Here is an 18,530-nt window from a genome sequence, read left to right on the forward strand (position 1 = left end):
GATTCTAATCTCAGCTCTGTCACTCACCTGCTGTGTGACCTTGGATAAGTTACTTCAGTGCTCCATGCCTCAGTTTCCCCATCTGTAAAATGGGGATTCAATATCTGGAATCCCTCCTACTTAGACTGTGAGCCCCACATGGGACAGGACTATGTCCAACCTGATTACTTTGTGTCTACTCCAAATCTAAACATAGTCCTGGGCACATAGTAAGCATGCAACAAATACAATTATTACGATGCTTATTATCATAACATTGCAGGAAGGGCTATACTTCCTCTGGCCTGGAAAAATAGCTGTTTTTTCAAGAAAACAACACAGTGGGGCCACAACATACGGCTTAGCTAATGAAGTTGTAGAAAGGGGTGGCACTACTTGAAGAACCCCCAAACCGATCCATCCTCAAACTTCCCACCTCCACTCATCATTCAGGCAAAGATCCTTACCATGTCCAGGGTGCGAAGTCTCCAGCTCCCAACTCAGCCTTGTTCCTTCCTGCCTCAGCTCCCACCAAGTCCAGTGTTTCCTAAGGCTCTGGTGTCTTCCGGGCCTTAGGCCATCTTATCCCAGATGGACGATTCAAACGAAAGTCAAAGCAGGACTGTTTTGAACTTTATTTGAGAAGAGACCCTACGTAAACTATGTCAGGAGGATACAGGTCTACACAGAGCTTCATCAGTCGATAAATGGAGTCCTTAACATAACACTGAGGATATGATACTATGAAGACAGACGCATGACCAAGGAATATTTACAGCTCTCACGTATGATATATTTATACTTGAGATGGATCTATACATATATACATGTACATGTGCATATACATACATTGTATCTATACATACACACACATATATACATATATATGTATCAAAGGCTCAGTTCACAAAAAATCCAAAAAGAAGTTTGCCTTTCATTTGCAGCAATTAACTGTTTTAAAGTGAAGTATGCTTTGTTTTGTATTTGTGAGTGGTCTTTTTGTTGGTCAATCTCTGCTCCTGTCTTTGAACTCAATATTGATGGTTCCCAGATACAGATGTTTTGGGAAGGTGGAGGTGAGGGAGATGGGTGGCCTAATGGGTTCATGGGGGGAGGAGAGAGAAGGAACCGGGTAATGGAAGGAATGACCTTTGGTGATGCTATGAAATCATGCTTTGTATTAAACATAAATTATTAATACAGATTTAAAAAAATAAGTTTCTGGTCTTTTTTGTCAGGTTGGAAAGAGTGGGAAAGGGAGTAGGGGAAAAGGGAAGGGTGGGATGTTGTCTTCTGAACATATCCCCTAAGCTTCATTGACCATATCTTTCCACCCTTCTTCTGGAGACAGCTCACTCATCTGCCTAACTTGACCTTATTTACAAACCTACGGGCCACATCCAACACAGTTGGATTTTTAAGTTTGTCTTCCAATGGTCAACGCACTATTTCTACCTCACCCAATTTAGTTTGCACTTTGTAGTCCAGCTCGTTGTTCAGAGTGGGGCCCGAGCTCAGGTAGATATGGTAGAATCAAGTTGTTCTCCCTCGGTAAGGGAAAAGTGCTGAAGAAACTTGATGTCGTGGGAGAGAAGGGGCACCCATTTTGGTGAAAAACCCACCAGGGGATTTGGAAGTGGGAACTAGCGAATCCAAAAAAGTGAAACAGGCATGATCTTAACTTTTCAATGAATTGGGAAGTACAAACAAGCACTATGGTGAAATAGTTCCACTCTGAACTATAGCATTTAGGGACCATCAACTTGAGATGAAAATAAACCGGGTCAAATCCAGTTGAAAGTCTTCCGTGTCGGACGACGCCAAAAACACCCCACCTCCCAGCAGGGTTTCTGCCACCACCAGGCAACAGTGCACCTGCTATTTGAGCTTCTCCCTCAAGACACAAACCCATCTGCATGGTAGGCAGACACTGTGATGAGTTCAGCTTTGTCTCCGAATCACATGCATGCACACACACACACACACACACACACACACACACACACATACATATCACTGCATTACAGTGTCAGTAGAAATAACTGCTCCATGAGCCAAAAAAAGTACACACAGGAAAACACACTCCAATATACACACACACACATACACACACTCGCTCACACTCATCCTGACATAACCGCCTTAAAACATGTTTAGTACAGAAAGCTCAAGAAAGAAAAAATCAGTTGTAACAGCACCTAAACTTCATTCCTAAAATTGCTTTCTGAGAACCTCATAATCTCCTAGGGGCATCGAAGCAGATGCCAGCAGATTCTTAGGATATTGAAAGAGTTCTGCATGATGTTTGAATAGAGACAAAGGGACACGTAATGTCCAGTAAGAAAAAAATCAGTGTACATCATTTACATGGCAATAAATCCTTCATTTCTCTTGAAATTAGATATGTAAAGTAGCACTTAGTTAAACTCAATTTTTTGTTCTGCTTAAGCCTATCTGTAAAAAGCTGCTCATGCAAAAAAATTACTCCAGGTTCATCTGGATTTTTGAAGGACACTTCTCCTGAAAACAAGTCCCTTTCACACAGGGAAAAAAAACGTTTGTGGCAGCTTATGCCAGCTGAGACAGAAAATACAAGACTTTGGTGTTTGTATGGTGTTCATCAGAGTGACCCAAAAGCAGGGCTGAAATGACCTTACAAAGGTCAGAAAGAGGGCGGTCAAAAGAGCCCTTGATGGCTTTCTGGGCATAATAGGACCTTTGTCCTACCACCTCTGCTTTCTGAGACTCCCTATGGCCATGCCATAAATGGCCAGGGGTGCCCTTAGTCTGTCCAGCCCACTGCAATTCCCAAATGTCATCCTCTTGCTGCTTCCCCAAGCCATCCTCACCAGCTCCACACTAGCCACTGGTAACTCCTTCCTCTCCATGGTAGATGTCCACTATGGGTTTCCGAACCCAAGCCACTCTGTGGTCTAGCAAAATGGGAGGGGAGGATATTTTCTCCGGTGGTTCCTGTCCTTATGCCCTGAGAAAATCTAGTAACCCAAGAAACTTCCAAAAAAGGGCCTTTCTCCCTCTTCTCACCACTTCTAACATTAGGAAAGGAATCCTGTACCCTTTGTGCAAGAGGCCGCCAGCATCAGCCGTGGCCTTCAGGGTTTCTCAGAAAAGGAGCTAGTTCAGGTCCCACCTCGATCCTCATTCTCCGTTCATGCCCTTCAGACAAGGAAGCTCCCTAGACATTGGTCTTCCCTGTTCACAGTGCAGCTGTCTTCCAGTCCCATGATTATTTGGTATTTAATTTTGACATGGAGACAACCGGGAGCCATTAGGAAAGGGTATGGCTAGAAGGCTAAAGAGCTGGGGGCCACACCTTGCTGAAGAACCAGGAGGCCGAGGCAGGCAGAGTAAGGGAATGTTCAGTGCTCGTTCAGATTCACAGCAGGACGGTTTGGATGCAGGGTACCTGGGAGGTGTCCCGGACAGCTCAGAGCAAGGGTGAAGGTGAAGATGAAATCGAAGCCAGCCTGACTCCTTTCCATGTCAACAGCAGCTTCGGTGCTGAGAATTAAGAAGGATTTCACACGCTCCATCTGCCAATTAGTCGGGGAGTGGTGAAACGATTCCCAAGGTGACATCTCTTCATTAATTTCCCATGTCACAGCTGGACAATGTCAAAGCAAAATGATAGGCCCAAAGAGGCCCAGGTTTCTCAGTCCCTCCTATCCTTTGGTTTCTGTCTGCTCTGGCCCACTGGGAACCGGGTAAACTTCAGCTGGTTACAGCCCTAAATGATCTTTTCAAGGTGAAGATGCTTGCTGAACAGCACTTGTGAGGGAAGGGAGGGAAGGGAGAAGGAATGGCTAATTGGGCCCAAAGTAGGAATACATCTGATCTGTCAGTAACACCCCTGATGTCCACTGATGGCAGTTTTCCAGTCATAAAGTTGGCACTCTCTGCTCTTCACACTTGGAAGGGAAGCAGTGTGGCTTAGTGGAAAGAGCACAGGCTTGGGAGTCAGAGGATGTGGGTTATAACCCCGACTCCACCACTTGTCTGCTGTGTGACTTTAGGAAAGCCATGTAACTTCTCTGTGCCTCAGTTACCTCATCTGTAAAATGGGGATTAAGAATGTGAGTCCCACGCAGGACAACCTGATTACTTTGTATCTGCACCGCTGCTTATAACCGTTCTTGGCACATAGTAAGCACTTACCAGATACAATAATAATAATAATAATAATAATAATAATAATAATAATAATAATGCCACCTATGAAGCAAGAGGATTGGGAACGGAAATTACAAAAGGGGGACAACAGGGGAAAATCAAACTGGACTTAGGGAACGTTGATAAATCCATCAATACTTTCCAGAGACAAAATGGACTTTCCCCTGACCTCTGGACAAATTCCGGCCGGAGTGGTCCAACAGGGATGAGGTGAAATCCATCTGTCAGTGGGGTCTGTGAAGCATCCTGCTTCCCCGCGGGAGGATGCTGTCCAGGGTTCTGATCTCTCCTCCACCAACCCAGATTTAAAGAGAAAAATCCAAAGAAAGAGATGCCCCCATCTTTCACCAGTGGCTTTGCTCCAGGCAACGAGCTGTGGATCATGTTGACTTAGATGGCCACTTTGTGTCGACACGAGGAAAAGTGATCTCCGAAGAACCGGGCGCTTTTCAAATTACCCTGGGGGCCATGGCTAATGGACTGTAAAAAATCGGATGGCAAGAGGTCAGCAAAGGAACCCCCCTTTTTAGTTCCCCCTCAGTGTAGTCCCTTGGATGCAGGGAGGGTCTCAGTACCATCTGAGGAATCATAGAATTAGGAAGAAGCCAGATCTACCACCTATCGCCTTCTTTTGTGTCGTCTTCTTCATCTTCTTTGTCGCCTTCTCCCTTTTCACCTCAAAGCAACAAGCACCCAGCACAATGGCAGATGCTTCTGCAGATCATATCTTGAGGAAATCACAATTACTTCCACCCTTCCATGTCCAGGCCTTGTATTTCCTGAATTAAAGCAAAGAGAGCTTAGCTCGTCTTGAAGAAAAGTTGAAACAGATCAAAGAAGATAATTCCCAGGCTCATGGGAAAGCAGATTATTCCTCTCACAACTTCACACGGCAATATGTCCCAGGGAGAAAAGAGTTATGGGTTTTTCCTCGTGGGTACAGACAGAATTTCTTGTCCTGACTTGTTTTCTTTTGTTCTGCTTTGAAGCGTTCTCAAAACTAGTTCTTTCTCCCTAACACACACCTAATTGAGCAGGCACCTTGCTGCTGTACAATTCCAGTCGAAGCACATATGTCATTAGTGAACGCTGCCACCTTCACTCTCTTGCATAAACAGTTGCTTTGAGTTTCCAACTGTAATCAGTCTTCTCTGGCCTTGCAAATGGAACAGACTCCTGGCCTCTCAGAGAGAGGTAGAAAAAGTATCAAAACACGTTCACTGTGTTCCTTTTAAAATTTTACAGCCCATTCGCCATATCCTCTAAGTTATTTCCCGACTGTTACCATTGAAATCCCTAAATAATCAGTCCTGCAGCTTGGAAATCATACCCCAAGGCAGTCTGTCCTAAACTGGCTCTCGCTATTTTCTGTGAGAGGTCATCTCCTCACCACAAATTACACCTTCACTTCTTGTCTTGCTGCCTTGCCTTCTTCAAATTCACATCCATAATTTAAATTTCAAGGCAGATCGGGACTTCTTTCTCAAAGAGGTCTGGGGTATTTTTTTTTCTTCCAGGAGTCTGTGGAGGAGGTTGAGGGAGAATTGGCTCTTGGCTCCTAATGTGGTTAGGATATGGTGCTCTGTCCTTGGGACTGGGATGCTGAAATTTCTTGATGCCCATTTCTCAAAATGCCTAAAGAATCAATCAACCAGTGTGCAGGACTCTGTACTAAGTGCTTGAGATAGTACAATAGAGTAAGCAAATATGATTTCTGCCCACCATAAATTAACAATCTAGTAAGGGAGACAGACAATAAACTAGAGGGAGAAGAGAACTTACTTGAGCATTATAAAGTTGGCAGGGAGGCGTTTTTAATCATGGGATGACATCTCTGTGGGCTTTTTGTTTGGGTTTTTTCTTGTTGTTGTAGGTTTTTGTTGTTGTTGTTGTTGTTTTTAATGGTATTTGATAAGTGCTTATTATATGACAGAAACTGTACAAAGCACAGTATGGTCTCTGTCCCACTTAGGGATCACAGGCTTAATCTCCATGTTACAGATGATGTAACTGAGGCACAGTGAAGTTGACACACAACAGACAAGTACCAGAGTCAGAATGAGAACCCAGGTTCTCCGACTCCCAGAGGCCACACTGTTACTCGTCCAACCTTGGTTATGACCTTTGAGATTCAGTGAACCATCTTCTTTGGCATTTTCTTCCCTCTTCAAGGCTCCACCAGCATTTCCTTCATCAAAGGATGAAGGAAAAGTCTCTTTTGACCTGCTCAGAGAAAGATCCTCAACTCTTGGTTGTTATGACAACAGTTGATGACATCACAGACCCTTTCAAATGCCCCTGGGGACTGTCGTGCTCTGAGGCTAATGATAAAATGTGTTACCTCAACTCCTTGGACCTCTAGCCAGAACATGAAGGAAGAAAGGATTTTTTGCTGATTTCATTTTGGATTGCATAATCTCTCAGTTGGAAAATTACCCACACACATTTGTTAGTGATTTAGGATCTTAAGAGTTTTTTATAGTTTGTATATTTTTAAAACCCTTCATACTCTTTCAAGGTCATTTTTCTTTTATTAGCAGATGCTGCCTTTGGAGAACTCTCTTGGTTACCCATATTCCCTCAAGATATGTTTTGGTACAAAATTCAGGATTGCAGTCATAAGAAAAAAGTTCATGTTCTTAACATGTGTGTCTTTGAAGGTGACATCCATGCCTAAAAGATAATCCAATGGTATTTAAAGAGTACCTACTCTGTGCAGAGCACCATAAAAAGTGCTTGGAAGAGTAAAATATAACAGAGTTGGTAGACACATTCCCAACACAGCTGTTGAGGCTGGAAGATGAATTGTAAGAAATTCTAAATGTATCTGGATGGATCTGTCTGAGGGAGGTGGCTTCTCCTACCTCCCAGGAGCCAAATAGATGGATCAAAGCCAGGTCAGAGAGTGAGCTAGTTCCCTGCTTTGGTCTTCCCTGTGAAAGATGTACCCATCACTAGCTCATGGACAGAAATAATAAAGTATTGAGAGGCAAAGCCTTCCCCCAAACCAGTAAGGAGCAGGCTGAGAAGCCAGTCCCGAGCAATTTGACATGTTCACTCTGGAAAAGTTAGAAGCAACTGCCAGGATACCATTGAGTTTCTGCCAGTGCTGGTAATCATGTTTCCAGAAAAATGACAAGAGTGGATGACAGTTGAAATTTTGGTGAGATTTCCTGGCATGAAGAGTAATTAGGCATTGGACTGGGCTTAGTCCAACTCCATGCTGGGAAATTTTACTGAATTTCATTTTACTGAATGAAGCTGCATGCTGCTTCAGAGTGGCTGACTTGGTAGAGGGCAGAGCCACCTAGAAGTCTTTTCCAGCCATGGGCTTCTATGGTTCAATGGGAGATCATTTCACTGACTCTTTCTTTACTCTACTTAGACTGTGGACCCCAGATGGGACAGGGAGTGTGTCCAATCTGCAGATAGTGTAACTACCCTAGAGCTTAGTACAGTGTCCAGAATACTGTCAGCTCTTAATATATACCACTATTATGATCATTATTATTACTGGAGGAAGTAGGTCATCATAGCATCTGTCTTCTTACTGGGGAAACTCCTGAACAACCCTTTTAAATCACCCAGGTCACTTGCCAAATGATGTAGGAGAGCCAAACCTTCCTAAGTTTGTGATCCCCTGGGCACATCTTCAAGCCAGTAATGAAGCCACTCCACTGTAGAGCTGATTATCCAGCTTAAGTAGTTCTGCCCAAGGGGTATCCGTGGTCCCAGAGAAGGAATACTCATAATGAAGGATGGCGGAAGTGCAGTGTGGCTCTTATCATTTATTGATAACCACATAGGAGAGGGTGAGGGCAGAAGGGGAAGAGGGTCAAGTGACCCAGCCTCATTCAGATATCTCAAAGACCAAGCAAGCAGTGATGCCTGTCAAGAATCCCCAAAGAGGCATTTCTATAAGGACTGTTACCCCCAGAGTCCCTTATGTGCCAGCTATTACTGAGATGCTAATAAGGAGCTATCACTGGGTTCACCAGCAGACCGGGAGCTGCCTTATGACTGTGAGAATCTACTTATTTCTGTGCCTGGATTTCTAGAACGAATCCACGAGGGTTTTTGTCTGATTTATCTGATCTGGGTTCCTCCAGGGACACCACTACACTTTAGTGAGTTAGCAGAAAGGGGATTCAGGATCAGAGCTTTTCCCTGGAGGATGATGGATTGGAGGAAGCTAACTCAGGGGCTTTTCTCTGGGGAGAAAAGGGAGTCAGAGAAGACACCAGACCAGAAACCAAAGTAGTACCTTTCCATTGGCTGTCCAGGGTACTCAGAGACATCAAAATAGCCCTGGGCAGAATTTATTTCTCTCCACAACTTAAACAAGAAAGTTAGGTCAATGAGAAGCATTTTAAATCAGGCCAGGACCAAACCAAGTGACGCATATCAGAAGAGTTATATTTAAGCTCCTTTGATCCGTTTGCTGGCTCAGAGCCGTTCCCGCCCATGCTGGCTGTGGTTGTGTGGAGTAATTAATTGGCCCTGGGAAAGAGAGTGAGGCTAGCATGGGGAATATCAGCAGATCAGTCATCATACTGACAGAGATATTCTGATATTCAGGTAAAACCCACGGGCATTACTGGCTGTCAGATGGGTATATACCATCACGAAATAAGAACAAATCAAAATCCAAAAGGGCTCGATCAATCAATTAATGGTATTTAGTGAGCACTAACTGTGTGCAGAGCACTGTACGAAACAAGCAAGAGGAATCAAGAACCAAGGGTGGGGGAGACAGGGAGACCTTTAACCTTAAACTATTTTTACTTTGCATCGGGGAGACCTCCAGCTCCTGAGAATGTTGTCTGTTTGACTCTACATGCTCAGGGCATGTCGTGGGAACCTAGTTAGAGGGGCAAGTTGGCAAAACAGGAGGAATTGAGAGAGAGGTCTAGAAAGTATCACCAGCCGGTTACAGAACAACAGTCCCTGTTAGATCCTGCAGGAAATCTAATTTGTGTGTTAGATAGAAGGAGGTCTGGGAACAGAGATAACCACTCAATTCCTATTGAGTGGCATTTTTTTGCCCTGGTGGGCTACCTCTATAGGGACTAAGGAATTCAGAAACAATGAAATGGTCCTGGTCACGATTCCCCTCTCCCCCTAACTTTGGGAATCTAGTTCCAATAAAGGGGTGGTGCTTTAAGCCTCTGTGAAGTGCAACTAATCATTGATACAAGGAATTGAGAGGCAAACCTGAAATGGAACAAATTCCTCCACCATGTGAAGGGAAGCCTGAAGCCAGTGAAAAACCGGAATGTACGTGTATGCATCATACACAGTCATACATACACACCTACAAACATATCTACCTGCAAGAGTATGGGCACATCTCATAAACATTCAAGAGGATGTGTTTTCGCATGCATCGCCATAGATTCTGGGTAGGTGGGAGGATTCGAGAAACATCTGATGGCATCAATAATGCAAAGCGAAGAAGAAATCATATTTGCTGGCCGGTAATCCCCCGACACCCAAAGCAGAATACAATACTGATTACTTTTTAAATGAGATTGCCGGGTTTGATTTCTGTGGCGGTTAAGTTGTCGGACACGGCAATCAAATTCCTTTCTCGGTCTAAAAACAGGTTGACCTTGGATCACTGCTTCGCCTCTATGCTCGCCTAGCAGAGGTGCTGATATGGGGATTAAAGACAGAGAAAGAAAAAGAGTTAAGAGGGAGTAAGACTCGGTGAACTCCAGTGAGATGAGGCAGTCAAGAGTCCTAATTCCCTCTGGGGCGGGTCTTCAGTGACCTCTGCCTTCAGTTGGGAGGGACTGGGTACAGCAGGGATGAATAAGGGATCTGGGCTATCTGGGCTATCTTTTGGCTTTTTCTTACTCTTCCTCAGCTGTCCCACGGCCCCACCAAGGCACTGCCTTCATGCTTTGGATTGGAAGCCAGGAATGACGATCGCATGGCCCCCGGCATAGAACTATAGACTGCTGAAAGACAGTGGGCAAACTACTTTCATCCTGGAACAGAAGAGCCTCCCCAAATCTTTCTACTACTGTGGGCACTCCTCCACAGGGCACAGAGAGAGAACTTGGATTCCGTCTCCCTGCACCGGGGCCCCAAGAGATGACTGACAATTCTCCTGAGAGAGGACGAGATGAGGAAAAGGTCCAATTGGCCCCCAGCTGTTGGTCAAAGGCAAGCTTTGAGAGATGCCCTGATTTCAGTTGTTCTGGTTCCTTCAGGTTCAAAGTACAGGCTGGTGCTCAGCATGTTTTCAGCTTGTTGGGTTCAGACACTGGGTTGACAGAGCAGCCCTGGGATGGAGAAATTAGGAACGTTTTCAAGGAAAGGAGTCGCCGGCCCCCGGGCTAGCCAGCTTGCTTAAATACGTTCGTTCATACTGCATCCAGAGATGCAGCACAAACTGCGTGTCATCATGGAACACCTTTTTTCCCTGCTTCACCCTTCTCTCAGGGGGAAAACCAATTCAACCTTCACCGTCACTTTGGCAGGGCAGGGTGTTTTGTGCAGCAGAACAGGGGCTAGGGGAAGGTGAGACTCTGTTTTTCCCCAGGGTTGGATCCCAGCCAATAACCACTTTGGCCCCGCGGCAACGAACAATGGGACGCGGACCACGGCAGGGTGAGGGAGGAGGAGAGGATGGGACGTTGTGTGTTCCAGTTGGGATTTACAGAAGATCTACCACACGCATCTCAATGAGCTTTGCTGTAAAATTCACTGCACAGAGGTTAATCTAGATGTCAACATTGTCTGACAGCACCGAAATTACTCTGGGGCACTGCTCCTTCTGAAGTCTTAATATAACAGTCAATTCCATCCTGCCTGTAGGAAATGAAAGTTTTCTGCTTTGTGTGCCAAATCATTCAGCATCAATTTTCTCACTGTTTGAAGTCAAAACTGTTTGTGGGCCCGGGATTCACCTAACATTAAGACTTTCGCTTAGTCGGGGAAGTTGGCTGGTCAACCCCAAGGAGCTGGGAGGCCCGATGGGATGAAAGAAAGCAAGACTCTTACCTGGCCAAGGACAAGACTGTGAGCTTGTCCTCTAGACTGTTCGCTCATTGTGGGCAGAAATATGTCTGTTTGTTGTTTTAGTGTACTCTCCCAGGTGCTTAGTTGCTTAGGTGCGGTGTACAGTTCTTTGTACAAAGTAAGTGCTTAATAAATATGACTGAATGAATGGAAGAACAAAAAGAACAACGAAAATCACATCTCCTGGGCCAGATTCCTGGCTACCCAGAGAAATGGAGCCCTACAGGCAGTGGCAGAGGAGAGCTCCGTAGTCTATGTAAAGTCTTCTAGAGTTGAAGTATTCAGTTTCCTATATCTGGTGGACTAGGAAATAATTCCTCACTGGCGATCTCCAGATAACCACCTCCCCAGAAAGCACAATCGAGCGTTCAGCACCGGAACCTAGGCTTAATTTCCTCCAGCTGGATTTTGGTGATGGCCACCCAAGGGAACCTCAGAAAGGGCCAGGGGCGTGCTTCACTGATGAGAGTTGTCTCACAGGAGAAGACTTGGAGCCAGTTTCATTATCTTGGAAGAAAAGACCCCCTTTCCTTACCCAAGTGGAGAAACTCTGGGCAGGAGGTAGTGGGCTTGCTTTTCTCCAAAGATTTCCCTCAGAGATGCCAGGAAATGAAGAGAGTCCTGTGCCTTTTCCCAGATGGGCTTTAATGGGGGAGACACTAGCTCCTTCCACTCCATCCATTGACCATGGAATTGGCTCCAGGCTACGAAGCCACAGCAAAATGCTTCTGGAAGGCAAGCTGACTAACGACTGGAGGTTTGGGAGAAAGTCAAAAAAGACTCATGCTCTTGGGAATCACAAGTGGCAGATAAATACCACCCACAAGCCAATTCAACACCCATTTTTACCACCGTCCATCTCCAAATGAGCCTGGCTCTGAGGAGGAGATTTAGTGGCCAGTGGGAGAGGAGCTACTTGGGGCGTTTGGGTCAAAAAGCATGTAACTCTCCTTACCAGCCTGTCATACCCTCTCCAGTTCTCATCCTTCACCTTGCCAAGGATGGACAGGGAATAGTAATTGGAAGACTAAACACAGAAAGGGAAATGGAGGGAGAGCTTTGAACAACCGGTGAACAGAGCCCAATTTTCCCAAGCCTCAAGGGAGTGGGATCAACTGGTCCGTAAGTAATTCTGACTCCAACCAAAGAGCATGCTTGGACTTTCTTTCTAATGAGGTTAAGCGTTCCCGTCGACTGACATTACTTCCTGGCCGCCAGCTCTTCCCCAGTCATTCACCATGGGGGCAGGACAGCTATATCGCCAGTAAAAAGCCCTCTTCCATTTCCCCAGCAGAGTTCCTCCTGAAACAAGAAACCACAAGATGCACTGATGCCTCCTCCCTTCTGAACAGACAGAAATAACTCAGGTCAGCAAGAAACTGGTGATTTGAGAACGACAGCAACAGAAAACTTCTCAGAGCCAAGTTTCAATCCCCAAGAGCTGGGAGGCACTTGCAAGCTGCAGTGATTAGCTTTAGTGCCAAAGGTGGCTTAATAAACATTTACCACATGGGCTTCATAGATATCCTGTCCCTTTTCTCAGAGAGATCTCCCTCCTCCCCATCCCCCTCCATTCTTCCCTCCCCAGAGGAAACAGGATCAAGGACCACTGGATGGTAGTCTGCTGCTGTTTTATTGCCATCGCCCACCCACCCCCTCTCCCCTTTCTATTCTTAGATTGTGAGCTCCTTTAGGAGTCAGGGACCATGTCTAATTCTCACCCATACATTTTCCCAGTGTTTAGCACAGTGCTTTGCACACAGTAGGCGCTCAATAAATATGATTCCTACTACTAATACTACTACTTCTACTACTACTATTACTATTTTCCAAAAGAGGAGACAAAGGTCAACTGGTCAACCCCAGAAAGCAAGAACTTTCAGGGCTCTCTGTGGTATGATCATCATGGTCCAGTGCTTAGAACAGTGCTTTGCACTTAGTAAGCGCTTAATAAATGCCATTATCATCATCATCACCATCATCATCTGGGAAGAGAATAATATCCAGATGTGATGAGATGACAGATTGTCAGCATCGCTCCAGTGATTTTTCTACCTCTGCCCGACCCTGCCTTTTCAAAGTCATCAAATCCTCTGAATGGAAGGGACCCCGATGAGGTCATCTAGTTCAGCCCTCTGCCTCCCGGCCGAACTTAACAGAAACCATCCCCGGATGGTAACTTTTAACCTTTTCTTCCCCTCACAGTGGAGTGGCTAGTAAGCCTCTCAATTGTGCTTCAAATGCTGCAAATTTTCAATCCCACAGTAGAGTTTATACTGTGTCAGTGAAAGTCAGGATCAAAACCTCATGATTCACCACTTGGGCCAACCCTTCAACCTGGCCAGAAAAGAGCCATTTTAACTGAATGCATAAGAGAGTTTGGGCTAAAGAGACCATGCCACGTGATTTCCTGACAACTAGAGACCCATGGCAGTCATCCCCACTTTGAAACCTGCCATGGGGGAGAGCGAAATCTGAAATCCAGCCCCGGTAGGTGTCAGACCTACCCAGATAATGCCACCCAAAGTGGTGTGAAGGCCCTAGGGGAGGACATTGAGAAACTCTAAGTCCCCCTCCTCCTTTTCCCAGGGATCTCTGAATTGCTCTAAGTCCCCCTCCTCCTTTTCCCAGGGATCTCTGAATTACTACATCAAGATCACCCTGAAAACTGAGAATCACAGTGGTGGTGGGGAGAGAGAAGATTCCAGAGGGCATAGGGACTGAGGGGGAGCTTCCATGCTGATGCCCGAGGTAACCATAGAGGACGCCACCTCCTCTGTCCTCATCCCCAGTGGTCCAGAGAAGTAGCCTTCCTTCCAACCATGGGAGTCAAGATGGGGTCCTGAGCTTTCTGGACTAAACCCCACTCAAACCTCATTCTCCTTGCTCCCAGCTCGGGGAAATCTCCAGAAAAACTACCTCAATCCCAAGCTCAACTCCAGACAAACTACCTCTTGATCCCAAGCTCCTCATGGCCCCTGGTCTTCCCTAGAGGTCTCTAAAAGTTTGACTGGGATGTCAGTTTTCATAGCGTTTAGCACCAACGTGATGCAGTGTGCCGTGATCTTCATTTAGCACAGCACGCATCACCAGATGACAGAGCAATGTTCTCCCTGAGTAAGGAGGGATCCTAGGCCCCCTGTGGGCACCCTGCTTTCCCCTCCCTCCCATTCCAGACCCATTCCAGGGCAGAGGCTGCAACTGGCTGGGGAGACCAAGGGGATTCTCCTACCCTTGCTCACTGACGACGTGGTTAACAAGAAGGGAGATTTGGCAAGAGGGCCCAGAGGTTCATGGTCCAGTGAAGGAGCTGGAGAGAGCTATGATTCCCTATTCCCCCTCATCCTCGGGGAAAGCCCAGTGAATGGGGTAAGGTGTAGGTCAGGGCTTTAGCCTTCCCTGTTCCAGGACTCTGAACCTCCCCACAGGGTTGGAGGACATAAGCTAGACTCTGATGACCTCAGAGGCCCGATGCAGGCCAGCGGAGGACTCGGGAAAACCTCCATGGCGACCGGTCCCCACCACTGGCTTCAGCCTGGCCAGAGGCACTGGCCCCTCGTCCCCCATGTCCCAGCACTCTTCTGGTTCATTTCCCATCACCTCCCCTGGCTTTCCGCTGTCCCAGATTGCACACCTCACAAACCAGGCAGACCGGTCAGACCTCCCTCACAGCCTGCAGCAAGAACAGAGTGGGGTGGGGGAGGAGAAAGAAGAGGAGGAGGAGGAAAGGGGGGAGGAGAAAGAGGAGGAAAAAGGCTCTTTCTCGTGTCCCTGCCCCCACACCATCATTTTTAAAAATGTACTTTGCAGGCCAGTTGCTTAAAATGCGTGCTGACGCCTGAGGTCAGCCACATGGCCCATGGGGCTGAGATTGGGCATTTTGAGTGGGATGATGTCACTGTGAAGATTGACTATCTTTTGATGGGAGGGAATGGGGAATGGTTGACTGTATGAAGCCCAGTCCCCACTCGGTTTCCTGGAGTCCCCTTCCTTCTCACCCTGCTCACCCCCGTCTCCATCTCCCCCCTCCTCCTGTTTTCCTTGCTCCGAACCAGTGGTCAGCAACATGCCCTGAGAATGACCCAGGTGAGGAGAGAGAAGTTGGCACAGAAGAGCCGAAGGAGCAGCAACAGAAGTATGTGGCCTTTGACCTGGAAGTGGATGTTGTGGAGAAGAAGGGAGCCTGGCACCGGACCCTGGCCCTCTCCCAACACCTATTCCCATGAGGATTTTTTCCCACCACAGAATTCCAGCAGCTTCCAGCAATAAACCACGCAGGGGTGGGGCAATGATGTCATGGGAGAGAGAGGCTGGGGGAAGACGGATGTGGGGTGGGGGGCAGGCGGGCAGAGGAGACAGTGAGCCGATCCAATAGAAAGCTGAAGGATTTTGTTTATAGGGTATGACCTAGCCTTCGCCTGCATCACAGTGAGTAGCACCAGCCCAGAATCTGAGGCCATCTCCCTCACTCCCCCAACTGGGTGAGCACCGTGTCTGTTCCCTTCTTCTCTCCAGTGTCCTTTCGTATTACAAGGGAGACATTTTATGCACATTCAGTCTCCCCAACCATGGGGTCTTTGCTTTCTCAAGGTGAAGCACAAGCATCAGTTACGTCCAGCTCAGTTCGAAATAGCACAGGTTGAGAAACTGACTCCCTCCACATCCCTATGGACATCTGTCAGAACTCTTTGCAACCATCCTGCTATACAGAATTGGGGCTCAAACTGCAGCCTGGGGGGCTGGGGCTTGGAGGAGGCTCACTGTGGATGGCTGAGGGATTCTACTTTCTCTTGTAGACCCGAGCCATTAGGATCAGAGAGTTTGGCTTGGGAAAGGACTGGTGGCCAATTTGAGATGCCAGGATGTAAGATGTCCCCTTCCCCTACTCCTTCCCTTTACTACCCACCAGGCCACCCCGAGAGCAGATGATCCATCTCCCTGCCCATCCCAGCCAAGGGCCCCAGCCTCAGCTCATTAACAAGATGCCAAGTCTCCTGCCAGGACCACTTTCTGGACTGTCTCCCAGAGAAAACATTGCCTCCTCCTCTTCCCCCTCCCCCTCTTCCTCCTCCTCTGCCTTCTCTTCCTTCTCCCTACTCCCTCTGTTATCCACAGGGCCATTTTCTCACTCTGTGCAGCTTCATATAGCTCAGTAGCAGATGCAGCTAGCTGTTCAGGAGCCGGGAACATGAAGGGAATATCAAAGGGATGAAATGCTTCTGACCCAGCCCGCTCCCCACCTCCTGTGGGACACCCCTTTGACTGCAACTGTCTCCCAGTCCCCCTTCACCTCCTGCTCTCCCCCTTTTCAGATTTCCAGACAGGAGGGGGAGGAGGAACAGGTGAAAGGAGACCAACCTGGCAGCGGTCTCGGGCCCACTGAGGTCTCCCTCGTGGGAGACGGAGAACATAAGTTGGTCAAGTCCTCAGCCTCAGGGCAATGTTGATAAGAGGGTTAACCCAGCCCCAGCCACCAGCGGGGGACTGACCCGCTAGGGTGAGGCCGAGAAGGCTCCACCAGGTGAGAGTCGTGGAGACGACGGTGTCCCTGGGCATGGGTCTCCTGCCTCTTCAGGGCAGAGACTCATCCAGCTGTCCGGCCTCGATCCTCCTCTAGGTCCGACAAAGAGCTTGCATGGGAAAACCTCAAGCCACCCCAAGAAATCTCCTTTGCCACCGCCATGTTTCTGTGTGTCTTTTTGTGTTACCCGTAGGTACCATGATTGTAATCCCAAAATGCATCAAGTCTACGCGGTTAAGAATCAGCAAGTAAGAAAATCATCCTGAAGTAACAGGGACAGGGATGGGGGCAGGAGGCTGGGCAGCAGGGGAAGAGAGTGGAGGGAGGGGCGTTCAGTGGAGGCAGAGTGAGATCCCACAGGACGCAGCTCCGGAGGGATTCTTTCACCAAATGGGGTCGGTCTAGATGCCAGATGCAGACGACTCACGAGCAGCGACCGCCCCCAGACCCCACCCTCCTCAGGTCTTCCAACCCCAAAGGGAGGATTGTCTGTCTGTCTGTCTGTCTGCCTGCCTGTCAGCGCCAAGGGCTTCAGCTCCACCCGCCGGAATCAAAGGATCATATCCAGCAACGAGTCCGGTTGAGTGTGGTTCATAGCTTGGCCAGAAAGGTTGTCTTTTTTTCAGTTTAATACTTTTAAGGTTTTCTACGTCGTCATTCTGAAAGTCTTATAACGTTTCTGGAACAGCAGGCTTCTTTCTGCATCGGTGTGGATGGTATTTAGAAACATACGCACACACGGTGAACGTTTATATGTGTATATATATAAATATGTATATATACATACACTCACCAAACTGCCTTACAGGTCGCCGTTCAGAGGTGTATATATAGCAGGCACTTGAGTTTATATGGAGATGTTTTCTTGGGTCGGGGAGAGGGAGAAGGGCGAGGGTCAGGGGAGAAAAGAAGAAGGTGGAAGGGTGAGGTTGGGGGTGGATTCTTGACCGTGGGACGTGGCTAGCCAAGGATGTCCAGGTAGATGGGTGTGGCTTTGCCCAGCGCATGAAGGATCTTGTATATCTCCTTGATGTTAAGGCGCTGCTGGGGTTCCCTTTGCCAGCAGCCCAACATGATGTCATAGACCTCCTTGGGGCAGACACGGGGTCTTTCCAAGACCCGGCCTTGGGTGATGCACTCGATAACCTAGAACACAGAATCAACCGATCGGTCAATCGATCAGTGCTATGTACTGAGCGCTTACTGTGTGCGGAGCATTGTGTGAAGCGCTTGGGAGAGTTTAATACAACAGAGTTGGTAGACACGTTCCCTGTCCACAGTGAGCTCACAGGAAAGGGGCGGGAGTGGGGAAACCCAGGGTATTTAGCCAATCGCCAAGGCTCTCCCGAACCCCTGAGATCCATCCATGAATGGACGATCTTGGCCCCAGAGATTCTTGTATCTGCTTCCCTCTCCCTGGAGTCCCCTACAGAGAGGATGCATTGTTGATTCATCTCTCCAAACTCTACTTGACCTTTGAAATTCTCTCACTCTTCCAGGTGATCAACCGAACAGCTTTCCCAACAAGCATCTCATCCTGCCCTCACTACATCCCTGTAAGCTAGGGGAAGGTGGTTATTAACATCTCCATTTGGTTATTAACATCTCCATTTTACAGAGGGCCCAGAGAGGTTAAGCAACTTCTAGACTGTGAGCCCACTGTTGGGTAGGGACCGTCTCTATATTTTGCCAACTTGTACTTCCCAAGCGCTTAGTACAGTGCTCTGCACACAGTAAGTACTCAATAAATATGATTGATTGATTGATTGATTGATTATCCAAGTTCACACAACAGGGCAATAGCAGAGAT

At 47.4% G+C, this 18,530-nt stretch overlaps 1 protein-coding gene across 2 annotated transcripts in view; it reads right to left on the reverse strand.

The window, feature by feature from the left end:
• Positions 1-17,120: 17,120 nt before the first annotated feature.
• The window catches only part of NTRK3 (neurotrophic receptor tyrosine kinase 3), a 375,014-nt gene continuing 373,604 nt past the window's right edge, over positions 17,121-18,530 (reverse strand). For both annotated transcript variants that reach the window (XM_038746593.1, XM_038746595.1), the window contains one exon: positions 17,121-17,866. In XM_038746593.1, the coding sequence (XP_038602521.1) occupies positions 17,681-17,866 (186 nt within the window). In that variant the 3' untranslated portion in view covers positions 17,121-17,680. The remainder of the gene's footprint in view (positions 17,867-18,530) is intronic.

This window comes from Tachyglossus aculeatus, chromosome 5 (assembly GCF_015852505.1).
Source record: "Tachyglossus aculeatus isolate mTacAcu1 chromosome 5, mTacAcu1.pri, whole genome shotgun sequence".
NCBI classification, from domain to species: Eukaryota; Metazoa; Chordata; class Mammalia; order Monotremata; family Tachyglossidae; genus Tachyglossus; species Tachyglossus aculeatus.